A 19,603-nucleotide genomic window follows, 5' to 3' on the forward strand; every position below is an offset into this window, starting at 1 on the left:
ATGGCCGGGGTTCCAAGTGAGCTGACCCAATCCAAAATTGTGACGTCAGCAGACTGCAAACCACCGATTGGACAGTCAATGGTGTCACTCGATGAGTTGTGAGAGCGTCTTCTTCACAAAAATCAAAACTGCTATTTTTGAAACTGGCTGCACAAAGATCAGCACCATGGTCCCCGAGTGTGACAAAAAGCAACGCCTGGACGTCCTCCATTGTTGTGTCGCATGCAAATGACATCACACGATTGACGTTTACGTTTCATGACATGTCCTGTACTTCATCTGAGGTTATATTTATCTAATCTTATGTCCTTATACGTAAAACCTTAAAACTGAAAGAGGATGCAATTTCTTTCCTGCGGACTGATTTTACGAGCAAAGGCGGTTGAGGTTTATCTTTTTTATGTATTGTGAATTAAAAGTACTTTGTACTTCTTTTCTTTTCTTTTTTTAAACTTTAAAACTGCCCTTAAGTAAATAAATAAATATCCCAGACTACTGTTATCCTCTAAGGACAGTTTTTCTTTTATCATCAGCTGTGTCACATCTTGTACATGTTCACCAGTCATTGCTTTTAATGACTTAGACTGCCACTCCTTACTCACTGATGCTGCACACAGTTCAGTCCTCTGTGCCAATGACAATCATTAGATCACAGCTCTAAATCTCCTGACATGGGCTCATGTCCTAATGGAGCACTGTCGGGCTTCTGAGTGAAGCTCTAATGCCATCAAACGTGAACGAAATCCAATTTATTATGATGATAGTCCAAGGGAGCATCAATTAGGTAGAGGGCTGCAACAGAATGTATTTGGACGCAAGCCCATCTGCAGACCCACAGTCACTTAGCTATTGCTCACTCTTCCCCTTGTGTGAAGTGGGAGTCTCATCTCTAAACTGTACTTCACTGCGGATGCTCATGTGTTTTAGGGTGATTGATAACGCACATTAACATGGATTAAGAGCAAGGAAAGTAAGAGAGAGTGCATTTACTCTTATAATGAGACACAGAGGGCGAATAAATATCCAACTACTATCACCCATGGAAGAAAAAGGTTATGTGAATACTCAGAAAGACAGGCCTAAATGTTTAGTCTAAAAATAAAGTTAAGCTGTAGAGAGGAAGAAAGCGAGAGAGAGAGAGAGAGAGAGAGAATTGTAATGTCGAGATTTTGCCTTTACAAACTTGAAAGCTTCTCAGATAAGGGACACTGCAGGCCAAAATAAATAAATAATGACTTTTAGAAAGCATAATAACATGTCGCATACTTTAAAGTTAATGTTTGAACAAAAATAAGACTCGGACAAGGATGTTCTTGAGACAGGCCCCGCTTATCGCTGTGTGTAATCTTCAAATAGCCCAAAAATCTTCCACTGCGCTCTTCCTCATCAAACTTCTGACAGATTTGGGTCTCCTGCTGTGTTGTGATGAAAAGTGTGCTGCTAGCTTCGCAGTGGTTACTGCAGCAATTGGTCACTTAATATTTGCTTCTGTTCTCAGCGAGTAATGAGGAACACGCAGGCAGATAAATGAAATCTACATGCTTTTTCGTAGAAATACAGTGTTTCCCCTCAGAGCAGCTTTCACATTTACTCAGAGAGTGGGTGTTTCCATGGCCTTTATGTATATTTTAGTTTGATTTGAGACACAGCAAGTATCGAAACCCTCCATCTGTGTCGTGTGTCTGTTAGGCTGAACAGTTTGTTCTATTTTAAGTCCCAGGGAGCTATGCACTGTGTGCTGTGCTGTGTGTGCCTGTATACGTGCACTCCTGTGTATTTACAGTACATACTCTGCTTCACTACCATCAGACTCATTACACAAACCCTTGAACCTTTACGTCTTCGCAAACAAGCCGTGCGCCGTGATGCTGTGAACCTTGCCCTTTTATAGCCTGCGTAGGGAGCAGGGTGACTCCATGTGACAATACAGGAAAACAAGTAATGTATATAAAAGACCACAGCAGTGAGTTGGTTGTGAGGAGTGGGTTTAGAAAGGATGGGAATCCCTCGTTATACTTTACATGCTGTCATCTGACAGTACACTAAAGCTTTCACCAGAAATAAAAAGACTGGAAAAAAATATATGAAATGCCACTCTAACAAGTCTCCCGGGACCCCCGTTGCCTGGCTTTCTGAAGAAGGAACAGCTTTTCAGATCAAAAAATGCTTTAAAAGACTTTGACAGAAAAAGCTTGCTGTGCTTCACTTGCAGCTCACAGTCTGTCCATGTGGTCCACAGTAACTTCATTGTATATTGGAAGGGTTATGCACAGCATTTATTCCTTGATCTGGGATTGAAACCATTTAACACATAGGAGACGGGGCGGCACCTGTGACAGAGAGTGGGATTCTCCACAGTGTTTGCACAGCTTTAATTTCTTCTAAAATATTTGTTTAGCCTCTGTAGCTCAGTTTGGGAGCCTGATATGTTTCTCAATAGCGCATGACCTCACACTCACATGCTTACATGCCATATTTATAGAAAGCAATAGGTTGTGTCTCAGCGAGATAAAGATAATTGTATGTCTTATTAAGGTTATGGTTTATCCAGCCTGGAATAGGAGCGTATGTCTTCTTAAGGATAGAGTCTACATTTGAGTCTAATCGTATTGCTGCTCCTCTTGAGTGTGTGTCCATGTATGCAATTCAAGACAGCAGGCATTTTCTCACCTCTAATCACGTGAGATTTTTATCACTTGAGGAAAAAAATTCTCTTTTTGTGCCATTAGCAGAACTCGTGTGACCTGCTGGGGAAAAACATCTTTTCCTCTCTTATTAACGTTGGATGCTTGTTAACTGGTGTAGGCTATCATCCTGCTGCCAGTACTGGCGTTGCCTCCCATTTTTAAGTCTGTTAAGGTCAACAGCAATTTGGATAAAGGCTAGGTATTTTAATCTGACGAATCTCTCTGCCCTCAGGTTACTTTGAGGTTTCGGTTTTTCATGAATGGCTTTGGATAAAATCTTAAGCTCTGGACCTGTGAAAGGCCTCTAATATCTGAGGCCTGCATTTTCTGCTTTTACAGCTCCGTAAAACTGACAAACTGACCTGACAGCTTTGCTGCTTTCTGCATCAATTGCCCGAGTGTGCAAAAAGGTGTTAAAGGTGTAAAAATTGCCAAATGCTATTTACTCCACAGCCAGCCCGTTTCATCCTCACTCTGTGATCCATTGTGTACCAGCTGCAAAACAGGCCGTGCCATTGTAAGCAATCAACTTACAGCACATTTTCAAAATTGACGTATCTCTACATAATTTTCTCAGTGAGTTTTTGGTTTAAAAATAAGGGAGCTGAAAGATTTGTGCAAAATATTCCACAGCACATGTTGACATCTTTATTTGACTACCAAAGCTGAAAAATATTCTGTTTACTTGAAAAATTACAACATAATAACATAATAACATTTAATTAATTGATGCTATTCAACTTTCAAAGACCAGAATGGAAATCTGGAACGAATGTTGAGCATTAGTCTGCACAAACATTACCTCACTGTGAACCCACTCATCGGCAGATGTGGCTACTCGTGTAAACTCTTGACCAAAAAACAGAAACATAGCTTGTTTCTGACCTCTAGCACTTTTTAAATCTGACCTGGTGAACGTTGTCTGCATATTTCTGATAAATAATTTTTGGCTCGTAGGCAGTGCCCCACCACTAGCACCATTTCTCTTCTGACTGTGTGCTCATGTGAAAGAAACTAAACTTTCCAGTCGCCCTCCAAATGGAGCTGTATCTGCGCCATACTTCGGAGTGTTACCAAAACAGCTCGAGAAAAAAGTCGGAGGTTGGTGATGCAACATTAGACTGGCTTTGATCCACCAATAAACTGAATTCTTTTTATGACAGGAACACTGATGGGCGCTTCTACACCCTTGTTGTTGCTCTCTTTCCTTAGTTTCTCCTTCTCTGTCAGCCTCTGTCAGGTCCTCAATAATTTAGGAGCCGAGCTTGTAATATTTTCCAACTAGCTCGTGCAGAAGAAGACTCTTAAGTTTCTCGGCACATACACGCAGCTAAAGCAATCTATGATCCTGGTACATGTTTGAATGAAGTTTACATTCAGAAAAATGGGATCTTATAGGTTCGGGGAGCAAATAATGGGTGTTTTTATGCGAAATTTGCAAATGGCTCGTATATAAATGATCAGCAACATCAACTTAAACGAATGCACAGAGAGATACTATTTCTGTGCACATAATGAGGCTATTAAAGCAATAAATAAAAATAAAAAAAACAGAAACAAGTGTGCCTAAGCGAAATGTACTGCCACCCCATTAATCTTACTTATCATCAGTAGAGGGATGACTACAGCGAAGCTTCGAATGGTGATAATGTGCAAGAGGAATTCACGAACCCCCACAATGCATCACTTACAAGCAAAGTGCTCCACAGCAGCTCTGCAATCACAAAACTTTACACTGTGCTGAAAGAGCAGATTCTGTGCAATTCATTAAATATTTGCTCTACTTAGAGCACCGTACTTTTAATGCATGATATGTGCAGTTTTTCCTTACTGCAACGCATAGCTTATAGAGTTGCATAACTAAGACATCTAGTTTAAGATGTTCTTTTAATCTCTCAAAAAAAAGTCAGTTTTATTAGAATCAACTAAAAAAATGACAACAATTTCAGCTCAGGGAAGTATACATATTCATGATTATCGCTATAATTTACCATGACTTATAGACAAGAAAAAGCAAGCATGGAACAACTTTTGGCCCCAGTGTTGTCAGAGTGCCAGTTTCAATTAAACCGAATGCCCAAGCGGTCCTGTTATGTAAGCCTTAGGACAGATTTCGGGAAAGGCATCATGGACGCTCACTGCCAGACAAGCTGTCCACACAGTTGGATGGAACTTCCAGAAATCCAAATCAAATATCTTAATCTTTTCTCTCCCCCCCCCCCCCCCTGCTTGTCTTGTTCCCATTAGGAGCCCTGAGTCTAAGAAGCAGCCATGTGAGAGAAGCTGTCAGCGAGCAGAGGATGCCCACGTCCAGCTAAAGCAGCCCTTCCCCCCCCTCTCTCCCCACCCTCCTGCTCCCTCCCTTCTTCCCACATGAGGACAAGAAGATGACTATCTCCAGCCGGCAGTCCTTCAATGTCCTGACGGTCATCTTCCTCCTACTGTCCACTGCAGGTCTGTGAATTTTAGTCCTAGCCTGTTTTTGAGTCTGTTTATCTGTTCCTCTGCAGACACTCAAATCAGAGTTTCAGGTAGTGCTGCTGACATTACACATGCCCTCAGTTTCTACAAACTTTGGATTTCCCCCAAAATATAGGTGTCAGTCCTTTGCATGAGAAGCCACTGCAGTGTTATAAACTGAATTCAGGGAACAGAAAGACTGATGTTGCCATGTGATGGCCAGAAGTCGAGTCAGACACATTTAACATTTGGGTGCTTTCAAACATTTACTGCCAAGAACTTACTTTTATTTGGCAGGAAACGCACTGAACCTTAGGGTGCTCTCTAAATGAGGCCAAGCAGCGTAAACTGTAAAAGAGAGCATATTATAACCCCAGAAGCTACAAAGCAAAGAACCCAGCCAACACATATCTCTTAGATATGAAACACACATTATGCAGAAGAAAAAAAAATATGCCGACTCAAGTTTGAAAATGACAAAACAGGGAGGAGGAGGAGGATGAATAGCGAGAGCGAGAAATCAGCGCTATGGCTGGCAGGGCCAAGCAGCAGGTTGAAAACCCATAACAACCAAAAGAGTCAACAGTGAGTTATTTATGTTATTGCCCTCCTCACTCAACATCCATCTTTAGTTTGAAAATGGCCATCCTCGTGTTCCCAGAAAAATGCATCAAACCCAAGGACCGATGATTACAACTACAAAGCAAATTGTGTACAGCACAGCTTTGAATGCTGAATGAGTGCCAGAAATGACAAATAAAACCCAAATTTTACTGACTTAGGTAGTAATGTACAAGGAAATACAACACTAAACAATCTCTGCAATGATTTATGATTTGTTTTGCGTTACACAAGGTTATGCAATTATGCTACATATCTATGTAAGTGATCACTGTAAGTGAATAGAATAGAATAGAATAGGCTTCAGCTTTATTGTCATTGCACATGTCACAGGTACAAGGCAACGAAATGCAGTTTGCATCCATCCAGAAGTGCTTTAGCCTGATATAGATATATTACAAATAATATAGATATGTAAGTATATTACAGAAATGGGTCTATTATGGTATGTTATAATGTACACGGTATGAAGGTATGTTATAACTATAAGTATGTACAGGCTGTAGTGAGTACAAGCTATGAACAGGCTATGAACAGGATATAAATATGAAAAACTATACAGAATATGAAATAAAAAATATACAGAAATATGAGATATGCAGTTATACAGAAATGTGAACTATGCAGGTTATAAAAAGTTGTAGAATTAAAAATTATCGTATGTACAGAATGATTTTTTACACAGAATTATACAGTAGTGCAGTTAAGATAAGTGAGATATGTGGATAATTTCTACAGAGGCTATATAAAGTGCTAGTGGTTGTGAGTGGTGGTTCAGTCCATGTTATTATTGTGTGTATGAGGATACAGTTGTCCATTGTGTGTGTGTGTGTGTGTAGGTGGTTGTGGGTGTTTGTATGTCCAGTCCATGTGTTTAATGTGAGTCAGATGTCAGGAGGCAGAGTTCGGGAGTCTGACAGCTGTGGGGAAGAAGCTGTTCCAGTACCTGGTGGTCTTAGTCCGGAGGCTCCTGTAGCGCCTCCCAGAGGGCAGGAGAGTGAAGAGTCCATGTGATGGGTGACTGGGGTCTTTGATGATTTTCCCAGCCCTTTTCAGACACCGCTTCCTGTAGATGTCCTTTATGGCAGGAAGTGGTGCTCCAGCGATGCGCTGGGCAGTTTTCACAACCCTCTGCAACGCCTTCCGGTCCGAGGCAGAGCAGTTCCCGTACCAAACTGTTATACAGTTGGTCAGGATGCTCTCGATGGTGCAGTGATGTTGGAGTTAACACTAAAGACTAGACAACAGAATAACTTTAAATTGTAAACTGAAAATGTAATTGTGTCTCAGTATATTTACCATCATGAAAATATTGATAATAACTCATTATCATCAAATTATCCTGATAATCAAAGTGCAACTATTTTATTAAAAAAAAAAAGGCAGATTGATATTAAGCTTAAAATTATTTTTTATTTTTTTATTTTTCATCAAAGCTGTTTTTCATGCTTGACTAAGAAGAGGTAGAAAAGCCTATCGTGGATTTGGTTTAACACTGCTGACACAGAGACGGACAGACTGTGAGTGAATAGCAGACAAACTAACCAAAGGCAAAGATAATAGCACCAAGAAGGTGCACACAGTGTATTGTACTTAGCTAAAGAAAAAGGATGCGCACATTACATTTACAGCTTACCAAAGATCTGAGTGAATGGGTTACTCGTGAGCAAAAATCATTTTGTCTTCTTTGTCGAGGATCACCGAATGAAACCTTTATGTTTCAGAACAAAGACAAACTGCAGATGCGAGCGCAGTTATGGATAAAAAAAAGTGATGGGTGAGCACTGACTGATGTTTTGATGTTGTGTGTTTGCACTGCTGAGAGAGAGAGAGAGAGCCACAGCCGTTTTCAGACCACAGGCAGTAAACAAACTGTAGTTCAGGAGCCAAGCTGTTAACTGTATCCTAAACTTCAAGAGGTGTTAATGAAATTAAGCAGGTGGGTGTGTTTACAACGGTATCGCTTCCAGAAGCAGCTGTTGTTCATTTGAGAAGCCAGAGACTGCCGATGAACTTGTCTGTTTCCAGTTGTGCATCATTAGAGAATTTTATACTCCACTTACAGTGTGAAGGGCCTCTGTTTCTTTATTACCAGGTTACTAACCCTCAGCCGCTGACCTTCTTCTTTTAAAGGGCATAAAAACATGAGCATACTGCAGAACTTTTTCATGGATTAACCGACTTGTATTGTCAACGCAAGGGTCAAATGAAGAGCTTCCTTTCACTGCTGAAGAAGCCATCCTTGACTTTTAATTCTACCGTGCCCTTCAGTAGTGTTTCATTTTACAGCCTCTCCTGCTGAAATTAGCATCGCTGAAGCGAAGATGGCCAGCAAGCTCATTATAACCTGAAAGAGGTCTCTTTCAAATGCTGATCTGTCTTGGCCTGAGATGAGTGAAAGACTTCTGTCACACTGCCTGCACAAGTGGACCTTGAACTAAATCACAACCGAAACACTTTAACTGACAACACAGTCATATTTTTTGGGCTCATAAAAGGAAGCACATATGAGAAGGATAAATAAGCTACAATAAAAACATCAAACTAAGCTCAGTGCACTTCACATGGAGTGACATCATTTCAATTTGTGATTCAGCTGAGAATTATCAATCAAAGCCAAACAAGAATACACGGTGCCAGAGTGATTCTGCAAGCAAGTACAGAAATGCTGATATGAATTAAATCACAGTAAAACGCAGTTTTACATCAATGAAGCCTAAAAATCTGACAGCACTGGCAGCTTATTGATGAAAAAGAAAGCATAAGAGAAGGATCAATCAGGTACACGTCCCACGGAGCGGCATCTTTCATGAAGTGAAAACAGAATTACAGGACCTGCAAATGCCACATATAGAGCTATTAACAAGATTAAAATCTCATTGGTTCACCTGCAGATAAGTAACAAAAACACTGCTATGCTTACATACAAGCTGTTGTACCTATTTTGTGGAGGATGCTCACATGAAACAAACACCAAAATCAAAGATAATAAAGTGAGTGTCTGTACAAGTAATCCTTTAAACATTTGGTTTCTTAGCAGTCAGAGGAAGCGTCTTACACTTTAGTGTGGCTGTAACTAATAATGGTTTTAGAATTGCTTGTTTCAGAGGATGAACTAAGGTGCTGCTGAGTCTCAGTAGATCCATAAGAATTATTTTAGACTTTGAATCATATGCAGTTACTTCAGCAGAGTCCCAGAATAAAATTGTGGAGCTGGAAATGAACAATAGATTTCCTGTTAGATACATAAAACATTGTCACATAATCCCTCTATCGGAGACTGCAAAGAAATATAAAAGTGAACTGCACGATGATGCATGCTTCAGTGCATTCTGTATATTTGTCACTATTCTGGCTTCCAGTGCTTATAGGCATTTTGAGAACTTTATGTATAGTTTTGGACAGGTCATAGGCTGTTTTAAATGGCTGTGAAACAATGAATATGTCAAACAGGCATGATTATCAGCTTTATAAATAGATAGGTTATTTATTATTATTAGAGTTTGGTTTGCAATTCTTGTGATTTTTTTCTTTTACTTGATCCTTACTGGTTGCCAGAATCCATCTTGGAAACATTATTATTTCCCCCCACGAGACAGTAACACATTCACTTTCCCCTAAAGCTGCAGGGACTCGTAAGCGTAGTTCTGGCTGAATGCAAATAAGCCAGAGGACTGCATGAAGCTGCATAAAGAACTGACTGTTTCCACCCGTATGGCTTCATCTGCCCAAATGACTGGTTATACTTTTCAGGATGACTTTGGCTTTGATTAATTTCTGTTCAGATTTCTGAAATTTACCCCATTTTACTGAAATTCTTTTTTTAAGTCATGTATTGTGTATGTGCAGAACAAAAACTGCATTAAAAAAACACAACCTATGATACTGTACTGTGAGTTAAATAAAAGTGAAACCGGTCCAAGATTAAACAACAGTGTTTAAAACCATATAGTTAGGTGGCACCAGGTTCACAGTGAAACTCTTTGTTCACCTATAAATAGAATGACAAAATAGAAAAACACTCAGACACACAATCACAAAAAACAGAGGGGATCCTTCTTTTGGAGGGAGGATGAAGCGAGGCGGTCAGCCTAGGGGAAGCAGCGTGCTATATACTCATTTTGTCAAGTAATCTGAGAAGTATGTTTGTTGTTTCCATACAAACGCACAGAAGCCACCCTTATGTTTGTATCACGCTTGGGTGTTATCAAAGATGTCCAGTATACCGGAGCACACCTGGCACACTCAGATCTCTCTTATTAAACCGGTAGAGTAATGCTGTATTCAGGCTAAATTGTAATAGCATGTGCCACCTGACATCAGCCTCTTCTGTGAAACAAGCAGAGAACTTGCTTGTTGGACTAGTAACAAGAAAAACGCCGCTATCCCTCTTGGGGAAAACTTTGGGTTTAGACGTGATGATAAAAGTAAGCGGGCCGTCAGAGACTAAACTCTGTGGCCTCAAGAAACTTGTAGGTAAAGACAAGAAATCAAGCTGCGAGTCTGCCACCACCACCTACACATTTTCTAGTTTACTCACTGATGTGTCAGAATCCACTACTGCAACAAGTGCCATTAGGTTCCATAACTTCCAGCTCATACTTCAGTAAGCTCCTATGAAATCTCTGGATGGCGTGACGACATGAAGAAAATAAGACGATGCCGTCTGGTTTGAATGATTAGCTAATCAGTTTGATAGTCTCTGTGTTCCTTCAAGAATAAAAATGACTGCTTTTGCCATCATGCGCCTGCATGCATAATTTAATATCTACTCTCTGATTATTTTTGCAAGTACACCGTGTTTTGTGTTGCTTGTCCTTCGCCAGAGGTATTAACCGAATTCAATCCACTCGTGTATCTTCAGAGGCCTCCAAAGAAAACAAGCATTCACGATTATGTTTTTGCAGTTTGGATGCTGTAGGTGCTTCCTGTTGTTGTCATTTTCAGAACTGGGAGACAAACACAAATTCTGCCTCAAAGGTCATGAGTCCTTTGTTTAGCTCCTGAATATTACATCTACGGTTTCTTTTTTTTTTTTCTCTCCCCCTGTTTCCCACCACTGCAGCCCTCTCTGCTCATTACCGAGTGTGTGAACCTTACTCTGACCACAAAGGGCGGTACCACTTTGGCTTTCACTGCCCACGCCTCTCAGACAACAAGACCTATATGTTCTGCTGCCACCACAACAACACCGCCTTCAAGTACTGCTGCAACGAGACTGAGTTCCAGTTGGTCATGCAGGTCAACCTCACCACCACCCCTGATGGTTATGCACACAAGTGAGTAATCGTTTAAGATGCCATTTGAGTCAAATGGATTTTCACTGTGAATCTTCTGAGACAAAAATCTGCACTGTCATATTTTTCCTTTTTTTCTTGGTTTAGAAAAGAGATTAAATAAAACATCACAGTTAGCATCTTCAGGCCTAGATGCCCAATGCTACTCAAGGGTTACCAGTTCGAACATTGCCCATCTTAACAAAGTCAAATATTGGGAATCATGGCATACTGATGAGAAATGGGCTGCACAAGACACATATGGACAAGGACTAAATACATGGAGTTTTATACATATTTCCATCAGAGTCTGTTTCTGACCTCTTGTTTTAGGTGTGTGTGTGTTTTTGTTACCATTATGAGTTTTGTCACGCTGTTCGCTATCAGGCATTATAATTGCCCAATAGGACCTGTGGTAGTAGTAAACGTGAACTTCAGGCAAAAGTTGCATTTGCAAAGAAAAAAATTGCAAGTCTTAGCTAGCTTAATGTGCAGAATTTTAATTCAGGCTGTGAGGGTTTTAAAATATTTTAAACATGTCTCACATACCCTCGGCTGACTGTATTTAAAACATGAAACACACTTGTAGGGTTTTATGGGGAAAACAATCCTTTTTCAGGGCAGTAACTACATTGTTTGAAGTGTATGGAGATTATATCAAGTGCAAGAGCAGAGCTCTGACTGATTTTTTTACCAAAAACTTTACAAACAGAGGGACATTAGAGAACCTAACAGTGACTCCAGTCCACAAAAATCAAATCCCCCAACAACCCTGAATAACCCTAACTTATACTTTCTTTCCGCTGTAATCATGGGGGTCAAACCTAGAGATATTTACAATTTATTCACAGAAAAAAACTCCTACATTAAATAACATGAGCATCCTAATACTATAACAGACATTTAAATAATAACAAAAGCATTTCAACAAAAGCCCAAGACAGAAATCATCCCATTCCTTCTTCTATCCTCAGTGGTACAGCCCAATCACCTGACTGAAAAATGAAAGTCAGGTGGAGTATCCTCATGTGTACTTCATGAAAACACCATCATCCACCAACCCGAATCGAGAGAGGAGAGTTAATAAAAACCAATACAAATCAAACTATTTAAAAAAAATACCCACACCATTAAGTAGTATCCTACTAAAACGAAACAAACAATACCAAAAGATAACCTGCATGTCACAGTTAATTAGTGAAAACTGGCTTCGCTGAATCTTGGGAGAGCTGTATGTGAGTTGCTACAGCGACAGATAAATTTATCTCAGATCATATGAAACCAGCTTGTTTTGGTCTCCAGACCTTCTTGATGGTATCGTGCTCAGAGACCTTGTTGACACTGACCTACACCTGAAGCGGTATTCAATACCACCACAGAGGAGAGCAGATGCTAAAAGCAGCCTATGTGTTTTGAGTATGACGCCTCCACATGAAACCCTTTGCAAAGCCGGGGGTTAAGTGCTGGCTATTAAGCATATAGAGTCTATAAAGTCCTAGACTGTTTCAAAGTAAAAGTCTGTGTAAAATTGCAGAGCTGTATCAGTGTGGCATTATTAAAAAAAACTGCACACATGCCAAGATATGACAGATTTCTCACAGAGGACAACTAAACTGAAAGAAGTGCTTATGGCGTGGAGTATAAGCAGATTTAAACTGAGTGAAGGACACAGAAAAATGTCCCTCTTCTTCTGTGGGAGCACCCAGTGGGAGGCTTGGGTGACAAAACCACAGCTCTTTGTATTAATGCCCTCCCAGCATGCCTCTGTCTCAAACGGTACACAGTGCCCTGCAGCAGGTCATGATATTTCATTTTTAGTGTCAGATGGCCTGTTGGGCCTCTCTTTTATCTTGGCTCAGTGGCCAATAAGACTGCAGGCTTGATATTTACTGCTGGCCAAGCGAGTTAAACTGGCCATAATTCAAATCAAATCAAATCAAATCAAATCACTTTTATTGTCACATCACATGTGCAGGCACACTGGCACAGCACATGCGAGTGAAATTCTTGTGTGCGAGCCCCACAAGCAACAGAGATGTGCAAACACAACAACACAAACGAGCAAAATACAAGAATGGCCAACCTGAAACTAATAAATATATGTACAATATATAATAGTGTATGCATTTCTGGATGTGTATACTAAATATTTTCCTACGTGTGTGTGTGTGTGTGTGTGTGTGTGTGTGTGTGTATACACATTTTTACAAATTAAATAGTAAAAAAATAAAATAAAATAATAATAATAATAATAATAATAATAATAAAATATATAAAATATACAGAGTTGAATATGTGCAAAACAAGTGGCATTTATATACAGTGTGGAGTGCATAATGTTGAAGTTCCAGTAGTGAAGGTGAGGTGTCTATGACGTGTTCAGCAGTCTGATGGCCTGATGGAAAAAGCTGTCTCTCAGTCTGCTGGTACGGGACCGGATGCTGCAGAACCTCCTTCCTGATGGAAGTAGTCTGAACAGTTTATGGCTGGGGTGACTGGAGTCCTTGATGATCCTCCCCGCTTTCCTCAGGCACCGCTTCCTGTAGATGTCTTGGAGGGAGGGAAGCTCACCTCCAATTATCCGTTCAGAGCACCGCACTACTCGCTGGAGAGCTTTGCAGTTGTAGGCGGTGCTGTTGCCATACCAGGTGGTGATGCATCCAGTGAGGATGCTCTCAATGGCACAGCGATAGAAGGTCCTGAGGATGCGGGGGCTCATGCCGAATCTTTTCAGTCTCCTGAGAAAGAAGAGGCGCTGCTGCGCCTTCTTCACTGTTTTGTTTGCGCTCCCTTCTTACACTTCATGGTTAAAATGGGATTAGAGTTGAGTTTGAGGTCAAACTAAAGGCATTTTGACTCCAAGGGTTTTGTCACAATGTTGTGCGCCGTCTCCTATAAAGTAACAGAGCAGCTGAAATATCGTGGATCTGAAACATATGGAGAAGTCATCTTAGAGTAAATGTCCAAGAAATTCACAGGAAAACATCAAATATTGTTATATATTTGACAGATAATCCTTTCAATCTGCTGTCTCTGGGAAAGCTGTGATTAATATTGAATGGCGTTGGTGTTAGTGGTGCGGTTCTGATCAGTTTCGCTAAAAACAGTGCACAATCTGCGTTCTTTGCTCTGCGATCAGACTGACTCAAATATATCCCTGCATTTTTAGTCTGTTAGAACACATACAAACTAAATTATAGCAGGTAAATGCCTCTGATGCAGAGGTGAGGGAAGGTAAATGCAGTTAAGCATTTACTGACATGGTATTCATTCAAGCAGCTTCGGTGTTTGTTTTAAAGCAGTTTATTCAGATAAACACCCCTAAGGCTGCATCGTTTCCAGACAGAAGCGGATTCAGTTGATTTACTGAATTACAACCACTCGAATATCACTTTTTCTAAGGGCTTTAATCAGTGGAGTCACACTAATTGCATATTAAGGCATAACTAAAAGAATGGTTTCACTCCAAATAAATCTCTATTTTGAAGTAACACCCTGTGTCATCTCTGCCTCTCAGAGTCAGAATATTTATTCAGTGCGTGAACATGTGTAATATTTCCACCCTACATGCCCTGAGCATTTAAGCAGCAATGTGACACCACAAGATTATTTTTATTTTTTTGTGTATGTGTGTAAATTTTGCTTTCCCAACCTCTCAGGAAGCTATTTTCTGAAGCCCTTTCTGCTCATTCACCTTGTTATACTTTATGGATGTGGGTGGACTAAAACAAAAAGTTCAAATGCACCCCACATAAATCCAGCTGGATCATGTAATACATGAAGAAAATTTATGAGAGGTGGAAAAATAAGAGCGCTGATTTTTAGAGAAAACTATGTAAGAGCCAAAACGAGACGTATAAAACTCTCTTGTGCTAATGAAATTCTTTGTCCAATTTAGGAAGCAGTATTTAAGAAGCAGTAAATGGAACAGATGGTGTTTTTTTCCCCCCCCTATATTTATTTTTTTAAGTTTTTATCAAGGGAGGACTTGATAAATGTCTTGGTCTTGCCACATAAACAGCAAACATTCACACCTGGCAGGCACTATCGTTGCTTTTGGGATTTAAGCCCAGTGTAAGGGTAACTAGATGATGGTTCTGAGGATATGAAAAGTGTTTATCATCATCTTTTTCAGATTATCCAGCATTAATTCTCCCAGTCTGCGTCTCTTGCAGTAATTATACAGCCCTGGTCGGTGTGTGGATCTACGGCTTCTTTGTGATGGTGCTGCTGGCTCTGGACTTTCTCTACTACTCAGCCATAAACTACGAGCTGTGCCGGATCTACCTGGAGAAATGGGGTCTTGGAGGACGCTGGCTGAAGAAGGCTCGGAGTCAGTGGCACAGGTCCATGCCGGAGGAGAGCGAAGCCCAGGCTCAAGCGCAGCCCATGGTCCCCACCCACTTCCAGCCCAGACACAGCCTCAGAGGGGAGAGCCACAGCCCTACGCTCCTGCCCTACAACACATCCACCGCATGGTGAGTCACTGCCCGTCACATGACAGCTGTCAACTTCGATGCCATGGACATAGACAGATGCATTTCTGCAACTACTAAAATTATCTGTCTCCGGTCAAAAGAGAAAAACAGAATTACAAGTAGTGAAAAATTCAATATTTATACCACAGAAGTTCAGAAACAGTGATACCCTCATTTGACGCCATAGAGTAGGAAGTGTTACGTAACCATTTGTTGCCTATTATACAAAATAACTTGTTCTGCTCTGATAAGCAAATATGCAGTAGAGACCCTCTTGCTTGTTTGACAAAATAAAGCATTAATAGCTACAGATGCTAAGAACCAAAGTCGGCCGACCCTTTAAAAAATCGTTCCTTTAATTCTGCCTCTCATTTTCTTGTCTGCGTGTTTTCTTTTGTGCTCATTGTTTTGTTTGCAGACAGCAACATGGCAAGGAAACTGTGTCTAGCAGGACAAATTAAAACATTTTTAGCATACTTTCCCGAAAGCCAGCAGCAAGGAAGCTCAAACATTCCGGATCCTAATTTCCTAGAGTCGCTCGTTAGGGGCGCACTGTAAACACAAAGATATAGATAGCACACTCGCGATTAGATCCGACCAGTGGTATTACCAACTGTCAATTCACTGGGTTACAGACTTCAACAGAACTTTTAGAGCTCCACTCCCTTCTGCCCAGCAGTGAATCATTTTCTGCAAAGCGTCTGATCTGTATGCGTCGTTCATCTCAAAATAGCTGCACTCTGTGTCAACATAAACCTTTTTTTTCTTTTATTTTATAGGAGGAATTTGGGTGAGAGATATTTCTTGGTTTTAAGTCTGACCAACTCATTAGGGAGCTATCATTATTAATGAATAGAAAAGAAAAGGATAATGTGAAAGCTGCAGTGCCCGCCTGGGGCTCCTAGCTCATATTTAACTTGAATGAGTCGACTGTGAGTCGCATTAGAAATCATTTGTGGAGTTTCTGCGGCAAAACACCATCTGCTATGTGTTCAGCGTATCTTTTTTATTACCGCTGAGAGCAGTCACAGGCGTCTGAAGGTGTGTTAGGCTGCATGTGACTGCTGTTAGAACATACGCGATGATTTATGATGCCAGGAGTGACCTGTAACACGCCATAGCTGCGGGGAACCTTTCTTCTTCTGCCAGACATTGTTTAAACTTTCAGAATATAGCTGCACAATCGCAGAGCGCAGCCTGAACAACCGTACATTTTTGTGCAGTCGATTTTTCATCCGGTTGCGCGTCTCCAGACACCGTGCACCCTATCTGTCTCTGATTGTGGCTCAGTCTCTTCCTAGAGGTAGACATCTCTCTCGGGTCATGATAATTTAATGTGGGTAGAGTTTTGACAAATGGCTTTAAGAAGCACTGTGGACTGTAGAAGCCATAGATAGACGAGCTGAGATGCTGCAGAGGGATCCTGGGGCTGCTCTGCTGGTATAAACGTGGTTAACTAAGACTGAACATATCCGCGGAGCCTCCTCATTAGACGTGAAGTCAGTTCAGTATGATAGGACTCATCAATCCTTGACTAGTGAGGTTGACCTGCACTGGCGAGAAGCCAGCATTAAGGCAGAGGAAGTCGATTTTTAAAAAAAAAAAAAAGGTGTTTGAAATAGCAGCAAACTGCTCATTAACTAAGTGGGCTCGGAAAATGAGAGCAAGATAAGTTCATAGTAATTCATTGTGATGAGTAATGGGAACTGCTTTAGGACTGATAGTGTTTTGGTATCATCTTTTGTAAGATCTCTATCTAAAAATACCAAGAAAAAAATGTAACCGCATTTTTTACAAACAGGACAAAATTTACCATGAGCTAAATATGTTCTTGCATAATCATTGACATCAATAATAAAGTGACAGATGCTGCGAGATAAATTCAGTCACGAGCAGTTTCTGGGGCAAGATCAGAATAGTTTTTTGGGGGGGAGGGGGAAAGTTTCACACAATGAAACACTTCTGAGAATCCAGATAACGCTTACACTTTTTCCTAAATGTGTTAAGTAACCGTTATGGGCGATTCTCTCTGTGTGTATACCGCAGTTGACGTTGCCCACACGGTGCGTCATTAGCTGGGTTTTATTTGCGGGGGTACAGATCTTTATCCCCAGAGAGGATGCAGAGTAATGGCTCAGAAAACTGGGTCCACTTAGTTGGACATCTGTTGGCCAAATGTAAACAACCAGAGATCGGGTCAAGTCCCATTACAGGCCCAGCAGCATCTAAAAACAACCCAGTCGCGCAGCAACTTTGGAATCCAGCACAAATGGTAACCCATGCAGCAAAGCAGGTCCTGATGGCAAGTCAGGTCTTAAAGAGAGAGAGCGAGAGGGGGAGAGAGCGCAGCTTTGCACTCAGCGTGTGGGAATCCTGCTTACCACGTTGCACATAAGCAGGCTGGTATGTGCTGCTGCAGATCTGCTCAGGGTTCAGCGTGGGCGGCCTGAGAAACTGTTATTACTTTTCCTCGGTGGATGCCCTTTATTAAAATCTCATATTCACGTATTCACTTCGGTTTGAATAAAGTACAAAAACATAACTGTCTCTTTCTTCACCTAACGATGTATGATCCAGGTGAGAGACGAATGATCAGCCTGCCACACCAGGAGTCATGGATTATCATTACAGGGGGGGCACACTGTTTGTTTCCAAGCAGAGTTTACTCACAGGGTAATGTCACTCAGTGGAAACAACGGATTTGTGAAAAACACTATTGCAAACTCTTTGTTTTTCTACACGCTATTTGTTCAAGTGCTTATCCTAGTGTTGAATAGGATGGGCAGTTATAGTTTGTCCATTAGCTTGATAAAAAACACATTTATGTAGGAGCTGTTTGGCTTGGACCTTTATGTGTCTTATATCTACTGGCCTGGGGAGTTCAAGGAAGTCTTTCTGCACTTAAAAGATTGTGGACTCGCTCAGCTAATGAGAAAAAAATAGAAAAAAACTAGAACATCACTGATGCAGCTCATCTGGCACACGATCCATTGTAATTTACAGGTTATTATAATGTGTGAAATACAGAAAGCAGTGATAAGTTTTCCTATCATTGGCTGGCTGTACTGCACAAACTAATGAGAATTCAAATCCACTGAGAACGACAAATATGACCCTGACCTCGAGGGTGATCATTGTGCATAGGTTTGATTAAATCCTCACTCATAATGTCAGCAATTCTTGTAGATTATTGACAGATGGATGGATGACGGACGTCTTCCCAGCTCATTAGTCCTTCGGGTGGATGAGCTGAAAATGAAATCATGATTTCTCAAAAATCATTCAAATATTTGTGTTTAGGTCAAAGAGGAACATATAAATAAGATTCGTAAATGGTCACCTGATTAATCTTTATACACAATGATTAGACCTAATTAAAATAAAATAATAAAAATACTATAAAAGTTAAATGTAATAAAATAATAATAATAACAACCTAATAAATACATAACTGACCTATTAAACTATGGTGGCTGTCTTGATGCACGTTGCAACAGTAGCTTTAGTAGTAGCAGTCATCCTTAACTCTGCTGCTCTCACACTGAGAGGAGGGGTCATCCTGCGAGGACGTGAACCTGGAGAAGGTGGTGGTGTTGGAGGCCTCAGAGTGGTCGTGGAATGAGTTAAAACCATCAGGCGATAGAGGTTAAATTATCATAGCTGGCTCAGCAGATGATCACATGGAGCTGTTTAAAACTGAAGGAAGCATTGACAACTCTTGGAGCACAAAAATCATCTACTTATCTCATCTACTTATAATCTGGGCAGGGAAACATTTTTTCCCCATTTCCTTTCTTTATGCTTGGTTAAACTATAAAGGTGTAGTCTTATGTTTACCATACAGATGTGCTACCAGATAGCGGTAATGATTTTCCCATTTAGCACTCAGTATCCAGTTTAAAATCCATTCACATTAACCCTCTCAAGGCAGGCGTTGCAGATTTGTAACAGTTAAAAACTAACAACCTGATTACCCCACATGCATATTTAAATTTTTTACTCAGAAGTACCACTGCAGGACTTGGTTGTGCATTAGCAACAAAAAGTTTAATTTGAGCCTGAGACGGTTAATGTGTCCTGG

General features: G+C 40.7%; 1 protein-coding gene across 3 annotated transcripts in view; it reads left to right on the plus strand.

The window, feature by feature from the left end:
* Window positions 1–19,603, plus strand: part of shisal1b (shisa like 1b) — a 38,579-nt gene that overhangs the window by 12,602 nt on the left and 6,374 nt on the right. For 2 of the 3 annotated variants that reach the window (XM_086299218.1, XM_086299217.1), the window contains exons 2-4: window positions 4,935–5,141; window positions 10,834–11,047; window positions 15,220–15,526. In XM_086299218.1, the coding sequence (XP_086155344.1) occupies window positions 5,075–5,141; window positions 10,834–11,047; window positions 15,220–15,526 (588 nt within the window). In that variant the 5' untranslated portion in view covers window positions 4,935–5,074. Of the gene's footprint in view, window positions 1–4,934; window positions 5,142–10,833; window positions 11,048–15,219; window positions 15,527–19,603 lie in introns of those variants that run through there. The other variant, XM_086299219.1, reaches the window with a different exon arrangement.

The sequence above is a fragment of the Aulonocara sp. 'chitande type north' Nkhata Bay genome, linkage group LG7 (genome assembly GCF_057382095.1).
Source record: "Aulonocara sp. 'chitande type north' Nkhata Bay isolate Kocher_YH1m ecotype deep benthic linkage group LG7, A_spYH_male_GT1.1, whole genome shotgun sequence".
NCBI lineage: Eukaryota > Metazoa > Chordata > Actinopteri > Cichliformes > Cichlidae > Aulonocara > Aulonocara sp. 'chitande type north' Nkhata Bay.